At 35.4% G+C, this 17,120-nt stretch overlaps 2 protein-coding genes across 3 annotated transcripts; both read left to right on the top strand.

The window, feature by feature from the left end:
* The first annotated feature begins 1,232 nt into the window (after positions 1-1,232).
* On the top strand, positions 1,233-8,047 carry LOC110926183 (external alternative NAD(P)H-ubiquinone oxidoreductase B1, mitochondrial). Of its 2 annotated transcripts, none has more exons than XM_022169936.2 (10): positions 1,233-1,462; positions 4,382-4,655; positions 4,759-4,965; positions 5,442-5,692; positions 5,787-6,006; positions 6,091-6,195; positions 6,272-6,535; positions 6,622-6,743; positions 7,530-7,649; positions 7,719-8,047. In XM_022169936.2, the coding sequence occupies exons 1-10, from the start codon at positions 1,383-1,385 to the stop codon at positions 7,804-7,806; spliced, it is 1,731 nt and encodes a 576-aa protein (XP_022025628.1). In that variant the 5' UTR covers positions 1,233-1,382; the 3' UTR covers positions 7,807-8,047. The 2 variants fall into 2 exon arrangements, with proteins under 2 accessions (XP_022025628.1, XP_022025630.1); XM_022169938.2 differs by lacking the exon at positions 1,233-1,462 and adding an exon at positions 3,374-3,566.
* Positions 8,048-9,183: 1,136 nt separating this feature from the next.
* On the top strand, positions 9,184-12,389 carry LOC110925593 (external alternative NAD(P)H-ubiquinone oxidoreductase B2, mitochondrial). The gene is made up of 10 exons (XM_022169511.2): positions 9,184-9,391; positions 9,847-10,120; positions 10,218-10,424; positions 10,511-10,761; positions 10,847-11,066; positions 11,149-11,253; positions 11,338-11,610; positions 11,704-11,825; positions 11,919-12,038; positions 12,123-12,389. The coding sequence occupies exons 1-10, from the start codon at positions 9,297-9,299 to the stop codon at positions 12,208-12,210; spliced, it is 1,755 nt and encodes a 584-aa protein (XP_022025203.1). The 5' UTR covers positions 9,184-9,296; the 3' UTR covers positions 12,211-12,389.
* The last annotated feature ends 4,731 nt before the right edge of the window (positions 12,390-17,120 follow it).

The following is a 17,120-nucleotide window of genomic DNA, read 5'->3' as shown; positions in this document are numbered from 1 at the left end:
GGCTTGGGTAATGACTCGATTGAGCATATCTTCACGGCCTGTCTGTGGCACTGTTGGTGCAAGGTTTCTCATTTTTTTTTCATTTCATTACGGGACATTATGGAGGCTAACAAACAGGTGAGGGAAGTGGAAATGTTTTGTAATTTGATTTTCTTTGTTTGTGGTTGAAGTTGTTTTGCATTCCTAGCGGCTTGCTAGAGGTTCGTTTTTAACGAAAGTCGTCATTAAAAAAAATCTTAAGTAACAAAGCCATGCCACACACTATGGTTGATTCTTGCTTTTGGGCTCAGCTTCTTGCTAACGTCCTACTAGTTTAGTGCAGTTCATAAGAAGTTAGATCTCAGTGTCATAAATGCAACTCTCAATTTAACACCGAAGGGGGCATGGATCATGGAAGGCCATGTGGGCCATGGCAAGCATGGTTCACCGCCCCATGCAAATTCATGTGTGGTGAGCAAAGTGGTGTATCTAGAATAAAAATTAACCAAAAAAACATAATAATAAATACAGTTAAACATTTACCTAATAGATTTCTATTTTTTGGCCGTATCATGCGGACACCCTACTAGTAAGGCTAAATGTATGACACATTCAAATGGAAAAATACACATGCCAATCTACACAAACTCAAATAATAACTCTTTTAAAACAATTTTAAATCAAATTCAATAGAACACACATAAAAAAACCTTACCTTATAAAAAACATACACACATGAACCTTAAATTATCAAGAGAGGATTAAATTACTCAAACACACAAAATTTTCTTTTTCATCATGATTTGTAAATTAGATATTTTATAAGTGTAAATCTTAAACCTCAATCGTTATGAAACACCATTCTAGTAAGAATTGCAAATAATTACTGAAAAATTTAGTAGGATTGGTTTTGCAATTCAAAAGAGCATTACAGCACAATTTAATGTCCGTTTACCTGCCGTTTGTTTTGATGTTATAAAAATAAGTTTAATATAAAAAAAATTAAAGAAACATGATCCTTTTTTCCAGCTTGAACGAAGATGGTGATCTTTTTGCCTTGATGTGAGAAAACGGTTTTGGGATGTGCGTAAAAGTGTCAATAATTAATAATAAACCGTTCGTCATGTACTAGACAAGGGTTGACAACTAAGTGTGAGCGCATTAAGGTTAATGTAACTAACACAATTAATACTCCAATATTTTATTTTTATAAATAATAATAAAAAGAGACATGGTCCACCATGTGTCGAGAAGTGTAAGGTTTGTTGTAGTAGATTCACACCAACTACATCTTATCATCCTTCACAAAAAAGGGAATCACTTTCAAAAAAAAGAATGATCTGGAAGAACGGTCAAACTCCTGTTCCATCATCAGTCGACTGATCAAAACCCACAATTTCACCATGACCATTCTCTCCTACCTCAACAGAGCCTTCAATGGCTTCTCTTCTTCCTCTAAGATTCTTGTTGTTTTCTCCCTCAGGTACACTACTTATTTCCCACTTGGGTTTGTTTGAAAATGTTATAATATGCACTTTCGGAATCATATGCTGCTGTAGATTCAGTATCTAAGTAGATATAGACTCAAATTATGGGTTATTGTAGAAATTGGGTTTTCATTGTTGTTTAAATCTTGAATGATATGCAAAATTTGAAACTTTGAGTGTCTTTGTTGTGGTAAACAGAACCAGAAATCATGGAATCAACCTTTGTGTATGCATACTCAATGTGTCTAAATTTGTCACCACTTTATACAAGTGTATATTATTATAGACTATTTATAGTAATAGTACATGTTTTGTGCTTATCTTAATCAGGTGTCCACTTGTTTACCTTTTATGTGTCAGGTAAGGATCAAATAAAAATAAAATTAACGTACGAAATGTACGTATTGGAGGAAAAACAAAAAAGTGGCGGTGTCATTTTGGTAATTATCAGCAACTTCAAAATTACTGGAGAAAAAGCAAAAAGTGTCTTGTAGAGTAATTTTGAGCAAATGTAGAGTAATTTTGAGCATATGTAGAGTAATTTTGGGAAATGTAGGGTAATTATCAAATTACTCTAGTAGAGTAATTTTGACTTATGTAGAGTAATTTTGGAAAATGTCTTGTAGAGTAATTTTGTTAGCATTTAGTTATGGGGTTTAGCTTTATGGTTTAGTTTTTAGCTTTTAGTTGGGGGGGGGGTTAGGTTTTTGGGGGGTGGGGGGTTAGTGTAATTTTGATAATTACCCTACACGACCAAAATTACTCTACATGAACTTTTACAATGGTTTAGGTTTTTTTAGGTTTTTGGGGGGTGGGGGGGGGGGGGGGGTTAGGTTTTTGGGGGGTGGGGGGGTTAGTGTAATTTTGATAATTACCCTAAACGACCAAAATTACTCTACATGAACTTTTACAAAATTACTCTACAGAAGCTGCTGATAATTACCAAAATGCCACCGCCACTTTTTTGACTTTCTTTCAATTCATACGTTTCGTACGTTTATTTTATTTTTACGTGAACTTAACTCTTATGTGTCAATTCTTACCTTCCATACTATGCATGTCTGGTTACATTCCTAAATTTTAGTTGTTTAGGACCACTAGTTTGATGATGAATACGGATCACATACTCACATTAAGGGGCTGTTTCAGTTCAGACATCTTACTGGTTCAACACTTAATAATTCAGACTGTTTGTTTCCAAGCAGATGTCTAAATGGTTCAGACATTTGCCTCTAAATGGTTAAAAATTATACCGAGTCTCAATGGTTAAGACCTCTTATCTGAATTGGTCAGACATTTGTCTCTGAACGGTTAAATATTATACTAACTCTTAACGGTTTAGAAATCTTACTAGTTCAGTACTTATCCATTCAGAAGTTGCCAAAAACCCCTGAGTTAATATAACCACAAAATACTGTTGAATGGTTTTTATATTTGCAGTGGTGGGGGACTTCTTACATGGTGTAACATGTTGGATGATGATAAAAAGAAATGTCAAGCCTCAAGGGTCTAGTTGAAAAAAAAGAGTAAATTATGTTTTTCGTCTTTGTGGTTTATTGAAAATAACCATTACAGTCCATTAGTTTAAAAATCGCCAAAACAGTTCTTGTGCTTTCAGTTTGTAAAAATCATTAAATTTTATGCAAAAAGTCCAAAGTACCCTTGCATTGTGGGATTCACTTGTTAAAAACACCTTTATATTATAAAACAAAACAAAAAAACACATGAACCTTAAGCGATCAAATCCAGACACTATTACACAAACATAAAAAAATTGGTGTATAGGCATTATGCGATGTATATGACCAGATGATTCTGTTTGTGGCACGATGAATCCAGTGTTCCATCGGTGATCCAAATTTGACATAAAAAAAAATTCCATGTGTCGAGAAATGTAAGGTTTGTTGTAGATTCACACAAACTACATCTGATCATTTTCACAAAAGAATGATCTGGAAGAAAGATCAAACTCCTGTTCCAACAGCCATATGAGAGACAGATCAAAACCCACAATTTCACCATGACCATTGTCTCCTACCTCAACAGAGCCTTCAATGGCTTCTCCTCTTCCTCTAAGCTTCTTCTTGTTTTCTCCCTCAGGTTCACTACTTATTTCCCACTTGGGTTTGTTGAATCTTGGTTTGAAAATGTTATAATATGCACTTTCGGAATCATATGTTGTAGATCAGATTAGGGCTTCTACTCATATAGACTCAAATTATTATGGGTTATTGTAGGAATTGGGTTTTGATTGTTGTTTAAATCTTGAATGATATGCAAATTTTGGAACTTTGATTGGTCTTTGTTATGGTGAACAGAACCAGAAAGGCAGAAACCATGGAATTAACCTTTTTGCATGCATACTTATTAAATATCTAACTTGGGTCATCACTTTATACAAGTTTCTATTATTATACTACATGTTGTTTCCCTTTTATGTGTCAATTCTCACTTTCCATACTGTACTGTGCATATCTTGTTTTATTCCTAAATGTTAGGAGTTTAGGACCACTAATTTTGATGATGAATAGGGATCACATATGTCCTGACAAGTTGGTCTAGTGGTTAGTCACTTGGTTTCTCTCCTTGAGGTCTCAAGTTCAACTCCCACTAGCATCACTTTGAAGGACATTGGTGCTGGCAATGAAGTTTCGTCAGTTCGAAACCGAGTCGAACCGGGTTTTACTGCAGTGGGCCTTCGGGCGATGGGTTTTCCCCGGAATTGGTGGCTTGGGTATGCATCCAACTCTAACCGTTATAGAGGAGGGGACGCATTTGCTCAATTGAGGGCATCCCAGGATGCTTATCCGGTGATTTAGTTGGCCGTTTAAAAAAAAGGGATCACATATACCACTAATTCAACATAAAATATTGTTGAATGTTCATCTGTTGTTTTTGTATTTTGATATTTGCAGTGGTGGAGGGCTTCTTGCTTATTCGGAATCACAATCTAACAGTCCGTCAAACAACGTAGAACATGAGCGACTATCAAATAAGAAAAAGGTTGTTGTTCTTGGAACAGGATGGGCTAGTACGAGTTTCCTCAAGGATTTGGATATTTCTAGATATGATGTTCAAGTGGTTTCTCCTAGAAATTATTTTGCTTTCACGCCGTTGTTACCTAGTGTTACTTGTGGTACGGTTGAGGCACGGAGCATTGTGGAGCCCATTCGTAACATCATTAAAAAGGTCATACTTGTTTTTGAATCAAGAACCCAAAAGGGCAGTAATTTTCAAGTGATTTTTATTACGTATTCTGAGTAGAAGTTTTGATATGTTCTGTTTTTAATAGAAAGATGGAGAAATTCAGTTTTGGGAAGCGGAATGCACCAAGATCGATGCGGCAAACAAGAAAGTTTTTTGTCGTTCTGTTATCGAATCAAGCCTTGTGGGAAAGAAAGAGTTTGCTCTAGACTATGACTATTTGGTTGTTGCAACCGGTGCAGAAGTAAATACCTTTAATACCCCTGGTGTCATGGAGTATTGCCATTTTCTCAAGGTACCAATCTTTCGTTTATCTGACAAATTAGTTTTCGAGTAAAATGCCATTTTCGTCCCTGACGTTTGGCCAGTTTTGCGACTTTCGTCCAAAGGTTTGTTTTTCCGCATCTGGATCCATAAGGTTTGAAATCTTGCTATTTTCATCTGGTTGTTAACTCTATCCGTTTTTCTCCGTTAAGTCAGGGGTATTTCCGTCTTTTTTGTTAACTTAAAGGGCAATTTGGTCTTTTTCACTTTATGTACGAAAATACTCCTGGCGTAAAGAAGAAAATGGATGGAGTTAACGAGCAGGATGAAAATGGAAAGATTTCAAACCTTTTGGATCCAGATGCGAAAAAACAAACCTTTGGAAGAAAGTCACAAAACTGGTCAAACCTCAGGGACGAAAATGACATTTTACTCTTAGTTTTCATCGGATGTATTTTTAAGTTAATGTATTAATTTTCTAAGAAAATACCATGAACTACCAAACAGGAAGTTGAAGATGCTCAAAAGATTCGTAGGAGCGTATTGGACTGTTTCGAAAAGGCTATCTTGCCGGACTTAACTGATGAAGAACGCAGAATAAGCCTACACTTTGTCATAGTCGGAGGGGGGCCCACCGGAGTAGAATTTGCAGCAGAGCTACATGATTTTGTCCATGAAGATATAGTCAAACTATACCCCATGGTCAAAGATCTCGTAAAAATCACACTCATCCAATCCGGTGATCATATATTAAACACGTAAACACGCCAAATCTTCCATCTCGTTTTAAGCGTATAAGCATGATTTTGCACTTAATAATCGAGTTGTATATGTGTATATTATCTTCCATAGGTATGACAGTAGAATCAGTTCGTTTGCCGAACAAAAATTTGCTAGGGATGGTATTCATGTAAATACAGGATGTCGGGTTTTAGGTGTGTCAAATAAAGAAGTCAACGTTAAAGTCAAATCTACCGGTGAAAATGTTTCTATGCCTCATGGCATGGTTGTTTGGTCAACTGGTGTTTCAACCCGGCCTGTTGTCAAGGACTTCATGGACCAAATTGGCCAGGTTTGCTAATTAGTTTTCCCTAGTCAAACCAGTCAATTTATTAATTATTAATTATTAATTATTGATTTATTATACGACATGCAGGGAAAAAGGAAGGTTTTAGCTACCGATGAATGGTTGCGAGTAAAGGGATGTGAAAATGTTTATGCTGTCGGCGATTGTGCCACCATTGATCAGCGAAAAATCATGGTATTTGACCAATAATCATCAAGTTTGACCAATAACCATTTAGTGCATTCACATATATATGTATATTTTTATGTAGGAAGATATTGGTGCTATATTCAATGCTGCTGACAAGGATAAATCGGGCACCCTAACTGTCGAAGAATTTCAAGAAATTATTGATGACATACTCATTCGCTATCCGCAAGTTGGGCTTCATTTACAGAGCAAACATCTTTTGAGCGTGACCGACCTTTTAAATGATCCTGAAGGAAATGCTAGGAAGGAGATCGACATTGAAGGGTTTAAATCGGCTCTTTCTCAGGTTGATTCTCAGATGAAAAGTCTCCCTGCAACAGCACAGGTAAGCGTGCGTCTGTGTGTATAAATCATAACAAAATAGATAAAGGGGATATCAGTCAAGTTACATAATGAGCGTTTATGTGAAAGGTTGCTGCCCAACAAGGGACGTATCTATCAAGCTGCTTTAACAAGAGGGAGTTGGCTAATTTTATACCGGAAGGCCCACGCCGATTCAAGGGTACCGGGCGTCATGATTTCCTTCCATTCAGGTATTCTTTCGGCAAACAAACAAACAATCATACCCATTAATAAGTACTAGGGGTGCAAATGAGCCGAGACTCAGCTTGTTTGTTATCTATTAATTAATATATTAAATAAAAATAATATAAATAATAGACTTGTTTAGGCTCGCGAGCTCGATAAGTGAGGCTCCAGGTCCGTTTACTAATCAAGCTTCTTTTTAGGTTTGCGCTTGGCTCATAAACAAGTTTAAATAAGTTCGACTCGGCTCGGCTCGTTTACTAGACAACTTTAAATAATGAGTAAATGTTATTAAATATTAAAAAAAAATAATATTACACTAAGGCTTGACGAGCCTGACGAGCTTCATATGTCAGGCTCGAGCTCGATAAATAAACGAGCTTTATTTTAGGATCAAGCTTGGCTCGGGCTCGACTTGTTTCGAGCTTTTTGGGCCGATCTCGAGCAGCTCAGCTTGTTTGCACCCCTAGTAATAACAACTAATATCCCACTCATAACTAAGTTATTGGTACGGTCTGAGGAGGGTTGGATGAGGGCAAACCTTTCGTCTTTTTTAATGTGTACATTATAGTAATCCATGTAAAATAAGTTAAATAACATAAAATGTGGCTAAGAAATCAAAATAACAACCATACAAAAACTACTACTAATAATAGCAGTAAACTATGGCTAGCATAAAGCTATTGGTAGGATTTGGGGAGGGTTGGTTAAGGGAAATCAGGTATTATAATTAAGTATTTTTCAGTGACTGTTTGCTGACTACTTTTTTTATTTTGAATTTTGAAATGAGAAAGGTATAAGCATTTGGGGTCATTTGCACCTTTAGGTGGAGAGCAGGCAGCGGCAGAACTGCCAGGAGATTGGGTTTCTGTGGGCCGTAGCACACAATGGCTATGGTATTCTATCTATGCAAGGTAAAATAGTTTTGTTCACGCCGCATTTAATTTGTTTCCGTATTTGATTTTTTTCTCGGCTGAATGTAGCAAGCAAGTGAGCTGGAGAACAAGGGTGCTAGTTGTATCTGATTGGACGAGGAGATTCATTTTTGGTAGAGATTCGAGTCGAATATGAATCACGTGGTCTTCCCAATGGTTGCAAATCATGTTGGGTCGGTTGTTGGAGCCAAAATGGAAGCTGGGTTGTTGAAATATTGTTATGTTCCAAGAACTATGATCTTTACTTGTATCGCGCTTAGTGACATTTATGTTTGCATTCTGCTAGTTGTAATGTTACTGTGAATTTGCTATTATTCACTTCTTTTGGTTACATTTTATAACATGTTTAAACAGAATATAACGCAACATTTTTAAAAGGTATTCATCTTTCTGAATCTTTTTAGCGTAATTCGTAGATTATGAACATGATCATAGTGAGGTTGGTTTCAAAATTCAAATACATAGCAAGATATTTTGGAAACAATTTTTCTCTATTAATTTCATGTAAATTACAATGATTAAATACTCAAAAGACTCACTGACTCATACTAACAATACTACCCTCTTAACTCTTAACTTGTTGGAAATAAACGTGCACTTTACTGACCCACTAACTACATGCATAAACTATCTCCTATTTTAATGCAGTAACAAAATGCAGGAAATAAACATGTGCTTCCATTCCTTTTGAGTTTGACTCAATCCAGCAGTCTTCAAAAGCCTCTTGGGCCTCTTAACCAGCCCAAATAACCTCTCCCCTATAACCTCTCCCCTATAAACAGTGGAAGGATAACAAGCCGGTGCAGCCTTGGCCCAAATAACCAACCGGGTTCGATCTAATGGACTCTCACTTTTTTACTTCTATCTTATTTGTTTAGAATTATATTCTTAAGGGATCTTTTTTTGTTTAGAACTATATTCTGAAGGTTTTTTTCTTCCAATCTTATATACTTTTTACGCAAATATTTCCATTTTTTTGTTTAAATATATTTTGGAGTTTTTTTTTTTCAAATCTTATTTCCTTCCTTTTGACGTAAACATTTCTGAGTGATTTTCAATTCCCGTTTTTTGTTAAATATATTCTAATCTTATTTTTCCCATTCTTTCTATTACGCTTTTCAGTTAAATTAATCAATGTTATGTCTTCCATTCACATTCTTAATACGTTAAAAAATATAATAATCTGATTTTTTACATAATCCCAGTTCTTTTTATATCCATCTTTTTTGTTAATCTTTTTAATCAAGTTTTAGGTTGAAAATTAAAAGTATTTTATACACATTTTCTGTTAAAATAATTAGCATCTAAGATATTTTAAATTATTTTACAGAGATTTTCTGATATTCTAAAAATATTTTTATATAGAAAGGTATCGTGGTAAATGGTAATAAATTAATATGATCTTGATTGCTCAAATATCAGACAAAAATATAAGATGATGGAATTATGGAAAGTCCTACTTATATATGTAAAAACAATAAATTCCATTAATTAGTTACCATCAATTCACACTCTAAAAAAGGGCAGAAAACCGCTCCATTACCATATACATTAACATTATTACTCCTTAATTACATTTACACAGGGTTACGGTTACGCAAACTCTCTGTTGGAGAACGAAGAACAATGAGAGGTTCATACTACACGTTTTACCAGAAAGCTTCTAATGCTTTTCGTGATCATCTTACTTTCTCCAAAATTCTTGTTGTCTGCACTATCAGGTCCTTTTTTCGATTCTGTTACGTGTTTGTATCAGATCTGCTTGTGAAACTTTGATTATTATGCTATATATGTGTATTGATATTGATTTGCTAATGAATATGTAGTGTTTTAATTATTGGTTAATGATGTTGCTAATATTTGTTTTGAAATTGAACGTTAGAAACAGATGAAATTTCGCTGTACTTGTTGATAGATCGTTAAATAGTGATGGATATATGCAATTATGTGTATTAGCTTAAACTTAATTAAAATAAATAATAAAAAATATTTGAGTTAAAACCAAATTACTAAGAATAGATTCTATGTTGGTTATTTTTTGGAGTTATTCTCCAGTTTTTTCACTCTTTTTCCACATTCTCATCGGTCCATGTATGAGTCGATTGTTTGAGTAATCGGTCCCTCATCAACATGTATGTCTAAATGGCTCATGAATCATTTGATTTGGGTTATGCAGTGGTGGTGGACTAGTGGCATATTCTGATGTGAGGCCGTTTAATAACGTTTATGCCGATGCGGCTCAAGCTACCATCAAGAAGAAGAAAGTTGTAGTTTTAGGAACCGGTTGGGCAGGCACAAGCTTCCTGAAAAACTTGAAAGATCCTTCACTAGATGTTCAAGTTGTGTCCCCTTGTAATTATTTCGCATTTACCCCTTTGTTACCTAGCGTTACAGTTGGCACTGTGGAAGCGCGCAGTGTAGTCGAACCCATCCGCAACATTGTAAAAAAGGTACTATTATGCAGTTAATGAACCCTTGGTTTTAGTTCTTTAATGCTTTGCGCACATGCGTGTATTTATTTGTGAAAATGTGATATTTGTATTGCAGAAAGACTTCGATGTTCGTTTCAAGGAAGCAGAATGTTTCAAGATTGATACAGTTAACCAGAAAGTCCACTGCAAGTCCATCCAAAACACCAATGTTGACGGGAATCAAGAGTTCACGGTGGATTATGATTATCTGGTGATTGCTATGGGAGCACGCGCTAATACGTTCAACACCCCTGGTGTCGTCGAAAACGCTCATTTCTTGAAGGTATGGTTTCTTATTATGTTCATTTACAAAAAGGTTTATTCGTATTTATAGTTTTATACGCGTACTTGAAAGGATATTCTTTGCAGGAAGTAGAAGATGCTCTTAGAATCCGTAGGAGTATCATCGACTGCTTTGAAAGGGCAAGTCTTCCGAGTGTAAGTGAAGACGAAAAGAAAAGAATTTTGCATTTTGTGGTGGTCGGAGGTGGGCCCACAGGGGTGGAGTTTGCAGCCGAGCTTCACGACTTTCTTCTTGAAGATTTGGTTAAACTGTACCCTGATCTTGAGAAATATACGACGATAACACTGCTAGAGGCCGGTGATCACATATTAAGCATGTAAGGACCTTAAGTTTTCAAATATGAAAGCATTATACATGATGGTTTGATTAAGCATTATACTCGCCTTTTTGTTGGTCTGTAGGTTTGACAAAAGAATAACTGATTTTGCTGAAGAAAAGTTCAAGAGAGATGGTATTAATGTGAAAACCGGGTCAATGGTGGTCAAAGTGTCTGATAAATCAATATCTCTTAAAGAAAGATCAACCGGTGAAACGAAAGATTTACCATACGGAATGGTTGTGTGGTCAACTGGAATTGGAACCCGACCCGTTGTAATGGATTTCATGAAGCAAATTGGCCAGGTTAATTTCATTATTCATACATGCTTTCTTTCTAGCGTTCATATCGACTTCAACCGTAGATCATTTGTTTGTTGAATTACAGGGAAACAGACGGGTTATGGCAACCGACGAATGGCTTAGGGTGGAAGGAGTGCCGAATGTGTATGCTCTTGGTGATTGTGCTACGATAAATCAACGTAAAGTAATGGTATGTTGTTAACTTATTATAAACACAAAATTAAAAATAAAAATATAAATTGAATAAATGTTATCATGCAAAATGGGTTTGCAGGAAGATATCTCAGCCATATTTAGCAAGGCGGATAAGAACAAGAGCGGAAAGCTGAACGTAGGAGACTTTGCTGAAGTAATCAACGACATCATCGAGCGGTATCCTCAAGTGGAGCTTCATTTAAAGAGTAAAAAGTTGAAGAATTTCGTCGAGTTACTGCAGAGTAATCAAGACGATGCTGCAAAAAAGGCAACTCAACTGGATATTGAGAAGTTTAAAAAAGCACTTTCTGAAGTGGATACCAAAATGAAAAGTCTTCCTCCAACTGCACAAGTAAATCCAAATAACAACTACCTTGATCAATAGAAACACAATCTGTTATTAAATCTAACGTTGTTGTCGTCGTCGTTGTTGTTGTTGTCATAGGTGGCGGCTCAACAAGGTGAATATTTAGCCAAATGCTTCAACAGGATGAAAGAGTGTGAAGAGAATCCCGAAGGTCCGATTAGATTCAGAGATTCTGGTCGACACCATTTCAAACCATTCAGGTTTTTATACACCTTATAGTGTCTTTTGATAAATATGATTTTATTGAAGTGTAAGTAATATGTATATATTTTTTTATAAAATGAATGATGAAGGTACAAGCATCTGGGCCAGTTTGCTCCATTAGGTGGTGAACAAACTGCAGCACAACTTCCTGGTGATTGGGTTTCAATGGGTTACGGCGCGCAGTGGCTTTGGTACTCGGTGTATGCTAGGTACTGCATTGTTGATCTCTCTTTGCTTTTTCTTGTTGTTTAATCTTCGTTTCGATACCTTGAAAAATTGTTTGCGATATGCAGCAAACTCGTGAGTTGGCGTACGAGAATCTTGGTGATAGGTGACTGGGGAAGAAGATTTATTTTTGGAAGGGACTCCAGCAAAATCTAACACAATCAATCAGTGACTTTTATAAAAGAAAATGAGAGTTTTATTGAGATTTTGATCAACGTAATTTTGTTTTGTTATTTATTTATTTATTAAGAATAGTTATTGTAGAAGGTTCTACTTGTAATTTGAATCTTGTTTTGATAAGATGATCAAAGTGTGGTAGGTGATTCTCTTATGATTCAAAACACTACAAGTTAAAATAGCCTATTAATTTCTTTTTTTAGTCGTCATATTAACAATGCATAACCGGTAAGCTGTGTCATACTATATCAATACATGGACAATAGCGCCTTATATGTTACAATCTACATACACAAACAATATATGATGTTTATTTTATGTTATTAGTCATGTTACGATCTAGCAAGACCAGGCCCAAGAAGATGCAAAAGCTACTGATCCAGCTGGAGTGGGCCGGCCCAAAAGAGACAAAAAGAAGCCCGTTCGATTCCAAGAGTAACCTGCAAGAAATTAATCAACAAAAAACTTCCGTTTTTATGAGCACATGTTTCCTTTCTTCCATGAATTGTGAAAGTAGTTTGTTTCTTTTCAAGTAATTCCTTGTTTTAAATACTTGTTTTTGCTTAATGAAAAATGCAAAGAAAATTGTCCCAATTCGTATCCTTTCCCTTCCTTCATTCTTAGGGCTGTAAACGAATCGAACTAACACGATCAAGGCCTTGTTCATGTTCGTTTGTTAAGAAAATAAATGTGTTCACGAACGGTTCATGAACACTTACCGAACGAGATTTTATGTTCGTGTTCGTTCATTAAGGAAATGAGCGTGTTTGCGAACGGTTCACGAACACAAATAAATTTGGCGGACGCGACGAAGGATAAAGATAGATGACCCAGAAAGTAACACTCGAACTTGAATCCCTTATTGTGGAACAGAGGTCGATCGTATTCGCCAATGTAAATAATGATAAATGAAAGAGAAATGATGCATAAACAAGGTGAGAATGGATTCCTAGTTTAATTGTTAGGGTAATAAAATAAATAAAAGTTTAATAATATAAAAAGTACAAATAAAATATAAGAAAGTACAAAGATCTTCAAATTAAACCCAAACATACGAACATAAACGAAAGCAAATCAATGAATGTTCACGAACACGTTCACGAACACCTTACCGAATGTTCACGAACACAATCGAACGAACGAGACCTCTGTTCATGTTCGTTCATTTAACTAATCTAACTAATCGAACAAAATTTCTTGTTCATGTTCGTTTGTTTATTAAACAAACGAACATAAACAAACTTCCCGCCAAACGATTCGCTGAACGTTAGGTTCGTTTACAGCCCTATTCATTCTTGAGTTTGATCCACTGACGAATCGCAACAAGTTATGTCAAATTAAATACCTTTAAGCAAAGTGTTGGCAAAGAAGTTTCATTTGATTTTAAGGGTGAGGATCAAATATGAAGTTTATTTTTGCTAGGAAGTGTAGGAAGTCATCTTAGCCGTTCATCTGTAATTTTTAAAATTAGGAGGCGGGTTTTTTTGTCATTTTACATTATCATATACTCGTTCTAATATTATACGAGATTTTGTTACATCTACATCTCAATTCATCAATTGCATAACAGAATTGCAATTGTATGACCCTAAATCACAATCGATCGTAAATTCACTTTTTTTTTTTCAATCAATAACCTTGTTTCGTTCGTCAATTCGACAACTTCAATGTCTTCTGCAAACTCTGTTGGTAAATTTAGCTTCAATTTTAAGTATTTTTTTTTTTTTGTTATTTTGCTGAACTTCAATCTTTTACGTTTTATAATTCCTCTTTCTGTTATTATTAATTGATTTTTGATAAGTTTAACTGTCATTGTTGTATAATTTAACAGTAATTCGATAAGTTTTGTGACTTTCGTCCAAAAAGGTTTGTTTTTCCGCACCCGGTTCCAAAAAGTTTGCAATCTTGCCATTTTCACCCGGCTTGTTAACTCCATCCATTTTCTCTATTAAGTTAGGGGTATTTCTGTTTTTCTTTTTTTCTTTTTGTTAACTTAAAGGGCAATTCGATCTTTTGCACTTTATGAAAAAAGACCGAACACCCCTAAAAAAGATCGAATTGCTCTTTAAGTTAACAAAAGAGAAGGAAATACCCCTGACTTAACAGAGAAAATGGGTGGAAATAACGAGCTGGATGAAATTGGCAAGATTTCAAACCTTTTGGATCCAGATGCGAAAAAACGAACTTTAGTACGAAAGTCGCAAAACTGACCAAACCTCAGGATGGAAATGGCATCTTACTCATTATTTAAATGTTTTGGTTTCTGAGTTGGTTGGGTGATGAACAGATTCGGTCACAACTAGATGATGCAATAGCAAGTGAATGCCCATTTTGTGGGGATCTGATGATAAGTGAGATTTCGAAACCATTTGTCTCGCCGGAAGAATCATATGTGGTTTCTTCATGGGAGATTATGTCCAAGAATGTTGGGATTGAGAAGGGCATTTCTTTTGTTGTGTAAAACAAGACGGTTTGCATCGAAAACTAAATCACAAGTGTGAGGGTGGTTCTTTCGTTTTGTTTGATATGCATTATGTGTAGGGCTGTAAACGAACCGAACGAACACGAACATGGCCTTGTTTGTGTTCGTTTGTTAAGAAACAAGCTTATTCATGAATTGTTCACGAACGCTTACCGAACGAGATTTCTTGTTCGTGTTCGTTCATTAAGGAAACGAACATGTTCGTGAACTGTTCACGAACACTTACCATATGCTAATTAACTCTAACAAATGTTCATGAACATAAATGAACACAAACGACGTTTATGAACACAATATTCATTTTAGAATAAAATCTACATTTTCATCACAAACATTACGAAAAATCCACAAAAAATAAATAAACATTTAACATAATTATCCGGACACAGTTGCCATGATTATCAAAAACATGATAAACACAAAATTAAGAGTTTGTCAAGCTTTAACACAAACTAAAACTAAAATTGAAATAGTGAAATAAAGGATGTTGTGAGAGGCATATATGATAACTAGGGTTTCAAAATTTTAAAAACTAGAAATAATAAAACAAAATACAACATATAAAAACCTTTAAACGAACTAACACAAATAAATATTAACGAGAATACACATGGGCGAAGCATTGAAGGGGCCGGGAGGGGCGCCCGACCCCCCGAACTTTTTGCTCAGTAGTGTTATGTATGTACGTTTCGTATAAAATTTTTTAGGTATATACGTTTTCAACCCCCCGGTTTTATACAAAAAATAAAATTTAGGTATATACCTTTAGGTCCGGTGACTTCCGACCCCCGGAAGAAATTTTCAAGCTTCGCCACTGAGAATACATAAATGAACTCATTACTGAACGCTCACGAACATAAACGAACACATTACCGAACGTTCACGAATATAAACGAACGAACACAACCTCTGTTCATGTTCGTTCATTTAAGTTGACGAACGAAATTTCCTGTTCGTGTTCGTTCATTTACTAAACGAACGAACATAAACGAACTTCTCGCCGAACGGTTCACGAACTGTTCGCTGAGCGTTCGGTTCGTTTACAGCCCTAATTATGTGATGTTTATGAATACAATATTTATATTAACATCATACAATTGTCTGAATTGACCTTCGTTTGGTGTTAAACACGATGCTATTGTATGGATTTTATGATGTTTCAAGTGAAGATCTGTTTTTTATTTATGTTAGTGAATAGTGATTACTAATTACACGTATCAAGGAGTTATGTGAAATAATATATGTATTTACTTTAACTCGTGTATCTCTCATTATCTATTTAAATTCTTCGTGGCAAGATCTTTGAAGGGTCATCTTTCTTTCGCGTATCAACAATCCCATTAAGGCATTCGTAAATGCATATTCTAACGGTTAGAGGTTGCTAGTGGTGTTGAAGTATAGCTTCTTTGCTCTACATGTCATACTTTACTATTGAAAGATACTTTGTTCCAAAAGCATCAAAACTATATAATTATTAGCAGATTAAATGATCGATTGAATATGGATATCATGTACAATTACTTATTAATATCTCATGAGCGATAAAAACATATGAAATAGTTGACCAACTAATCACGGATCATGGTAGTGGTTTTGTACAAAACCTTAAGTTTTATCGTAACTATAGAGGTCGTGTTTAATGAAACCATGATAGTTATCAGGTAAGTTTCACCACTCACATTAAGGTAGTGTTTGTTTCACATAATGGAATTAAATTTGGATGTAATTGCAATTTAGATTTCATTCCTTATGTTGTTGATCATGTTCGGTTAGCAAAGAAATTAGAACTGGAATTGGAAATGAAATAAATTCCTTCAAACTGCTTTAACCGAAGGAATTCAAAATCCTTCTAAATTTTGAAGGAATTCAAGGAAAGTCATTGGAATCTTCAACCGGTGACCGACGTTGAAAACGTCTTGACACCCAACCCGTTAACAGCCTATAACGTCTCAACCCGACCCGGCCCATTAATGACCTGAAACGTCCCGATCTGAACTGACCCGTTAACGACCCAAAACGTCTCAGTTTGGTCTTATCGGCGGGCCGAGATTGGCAGATTCCAATTCATTTGCCAACCAAACACATCAAGAATGGAAATAAGATTCAAATTCCAACAAATTCCAATTCCCATTGGAATGTTTAAATTCCAATTCCAATTCCTATGTAAATTCCAGTTATATTACATTCCATGCAAATTCTGATTATAATTCCATTACATTCCATAAAACAAACACTACCTAACTATTTCAACCCGATTATATTGGTGTCTAGATTAATTGCAAACCTGAGGATTTGAATCCTGGATTTTGTCAGTTGGGTCCTATAACATGTCAAAAGTTTTGATCAAATTTCAGTAGAAAAACTTCAAAGCAAAGTCTTAAACGAAGAATGAAAGCGCTAAAAAATC

This window comes from Helianthus annuus, chromosome 17, assembly GCF_002127325.2.
Source record: "Helianthus annuus cultivar XRQ/B chromosome 17, HanXRQr2.0-SUNRISE, whole genome shotgun sequence".
Classification (NCBI taxonomy): Eukaryota; Viridiplantae; Streptophyta; class Magnoliopsida; order Asterales; family Asteraceae; genus Helianthus; species Helianthus annuus.
Note: the sequence above shows the minus strand (reverse complement) of the source record. Positions and strands in the feature narration are given on the sequence as shown.

Coding starts and splice junctions, on each gene's coding strand:
- LOC110926183 (XM_022169936.2), top strand. CDS start 1,383: ATGACCATTCTCTCCTACCTCAACAGAGCCTTCAATGGCTTCTCTTCT. Junction 6,536..6,621: donor GTCTCCCTGCAACAGCACAG/GTAAGCGTGCGT, acceptor TTTATGTGAAAG/GTTGCTGCCCAACAAGGGAC. Junction 7,650..7,718: donor TGGTATTCTATCTATGCAAG/GTAAAATAGTTT, acceptor GGCTGAATGTAG/CAAGCAAGTGAGCTGGAGAA.
- LOC110925593 (XM_022169511.2), top strand. CDS start 9,297: ATGAGAGGTTCATACTACACGTTTTACCAGAAAGCTTCTAATGCTTTT. Junction 9,392..9,846: donor CTTGTTGTCTGCACTATCAG/GTCCTTTTTTCG, acceptor TGGGTTATGCAG/TGGTGGTGGACTAGTGGCAT. Junction 10,762..10,846: donor GGTGATCACATATTAAGCAT/GTAAGGACCTTA, acceptor GTTGGTCTGTAG/GTTTGACAAAAGAATAACTG.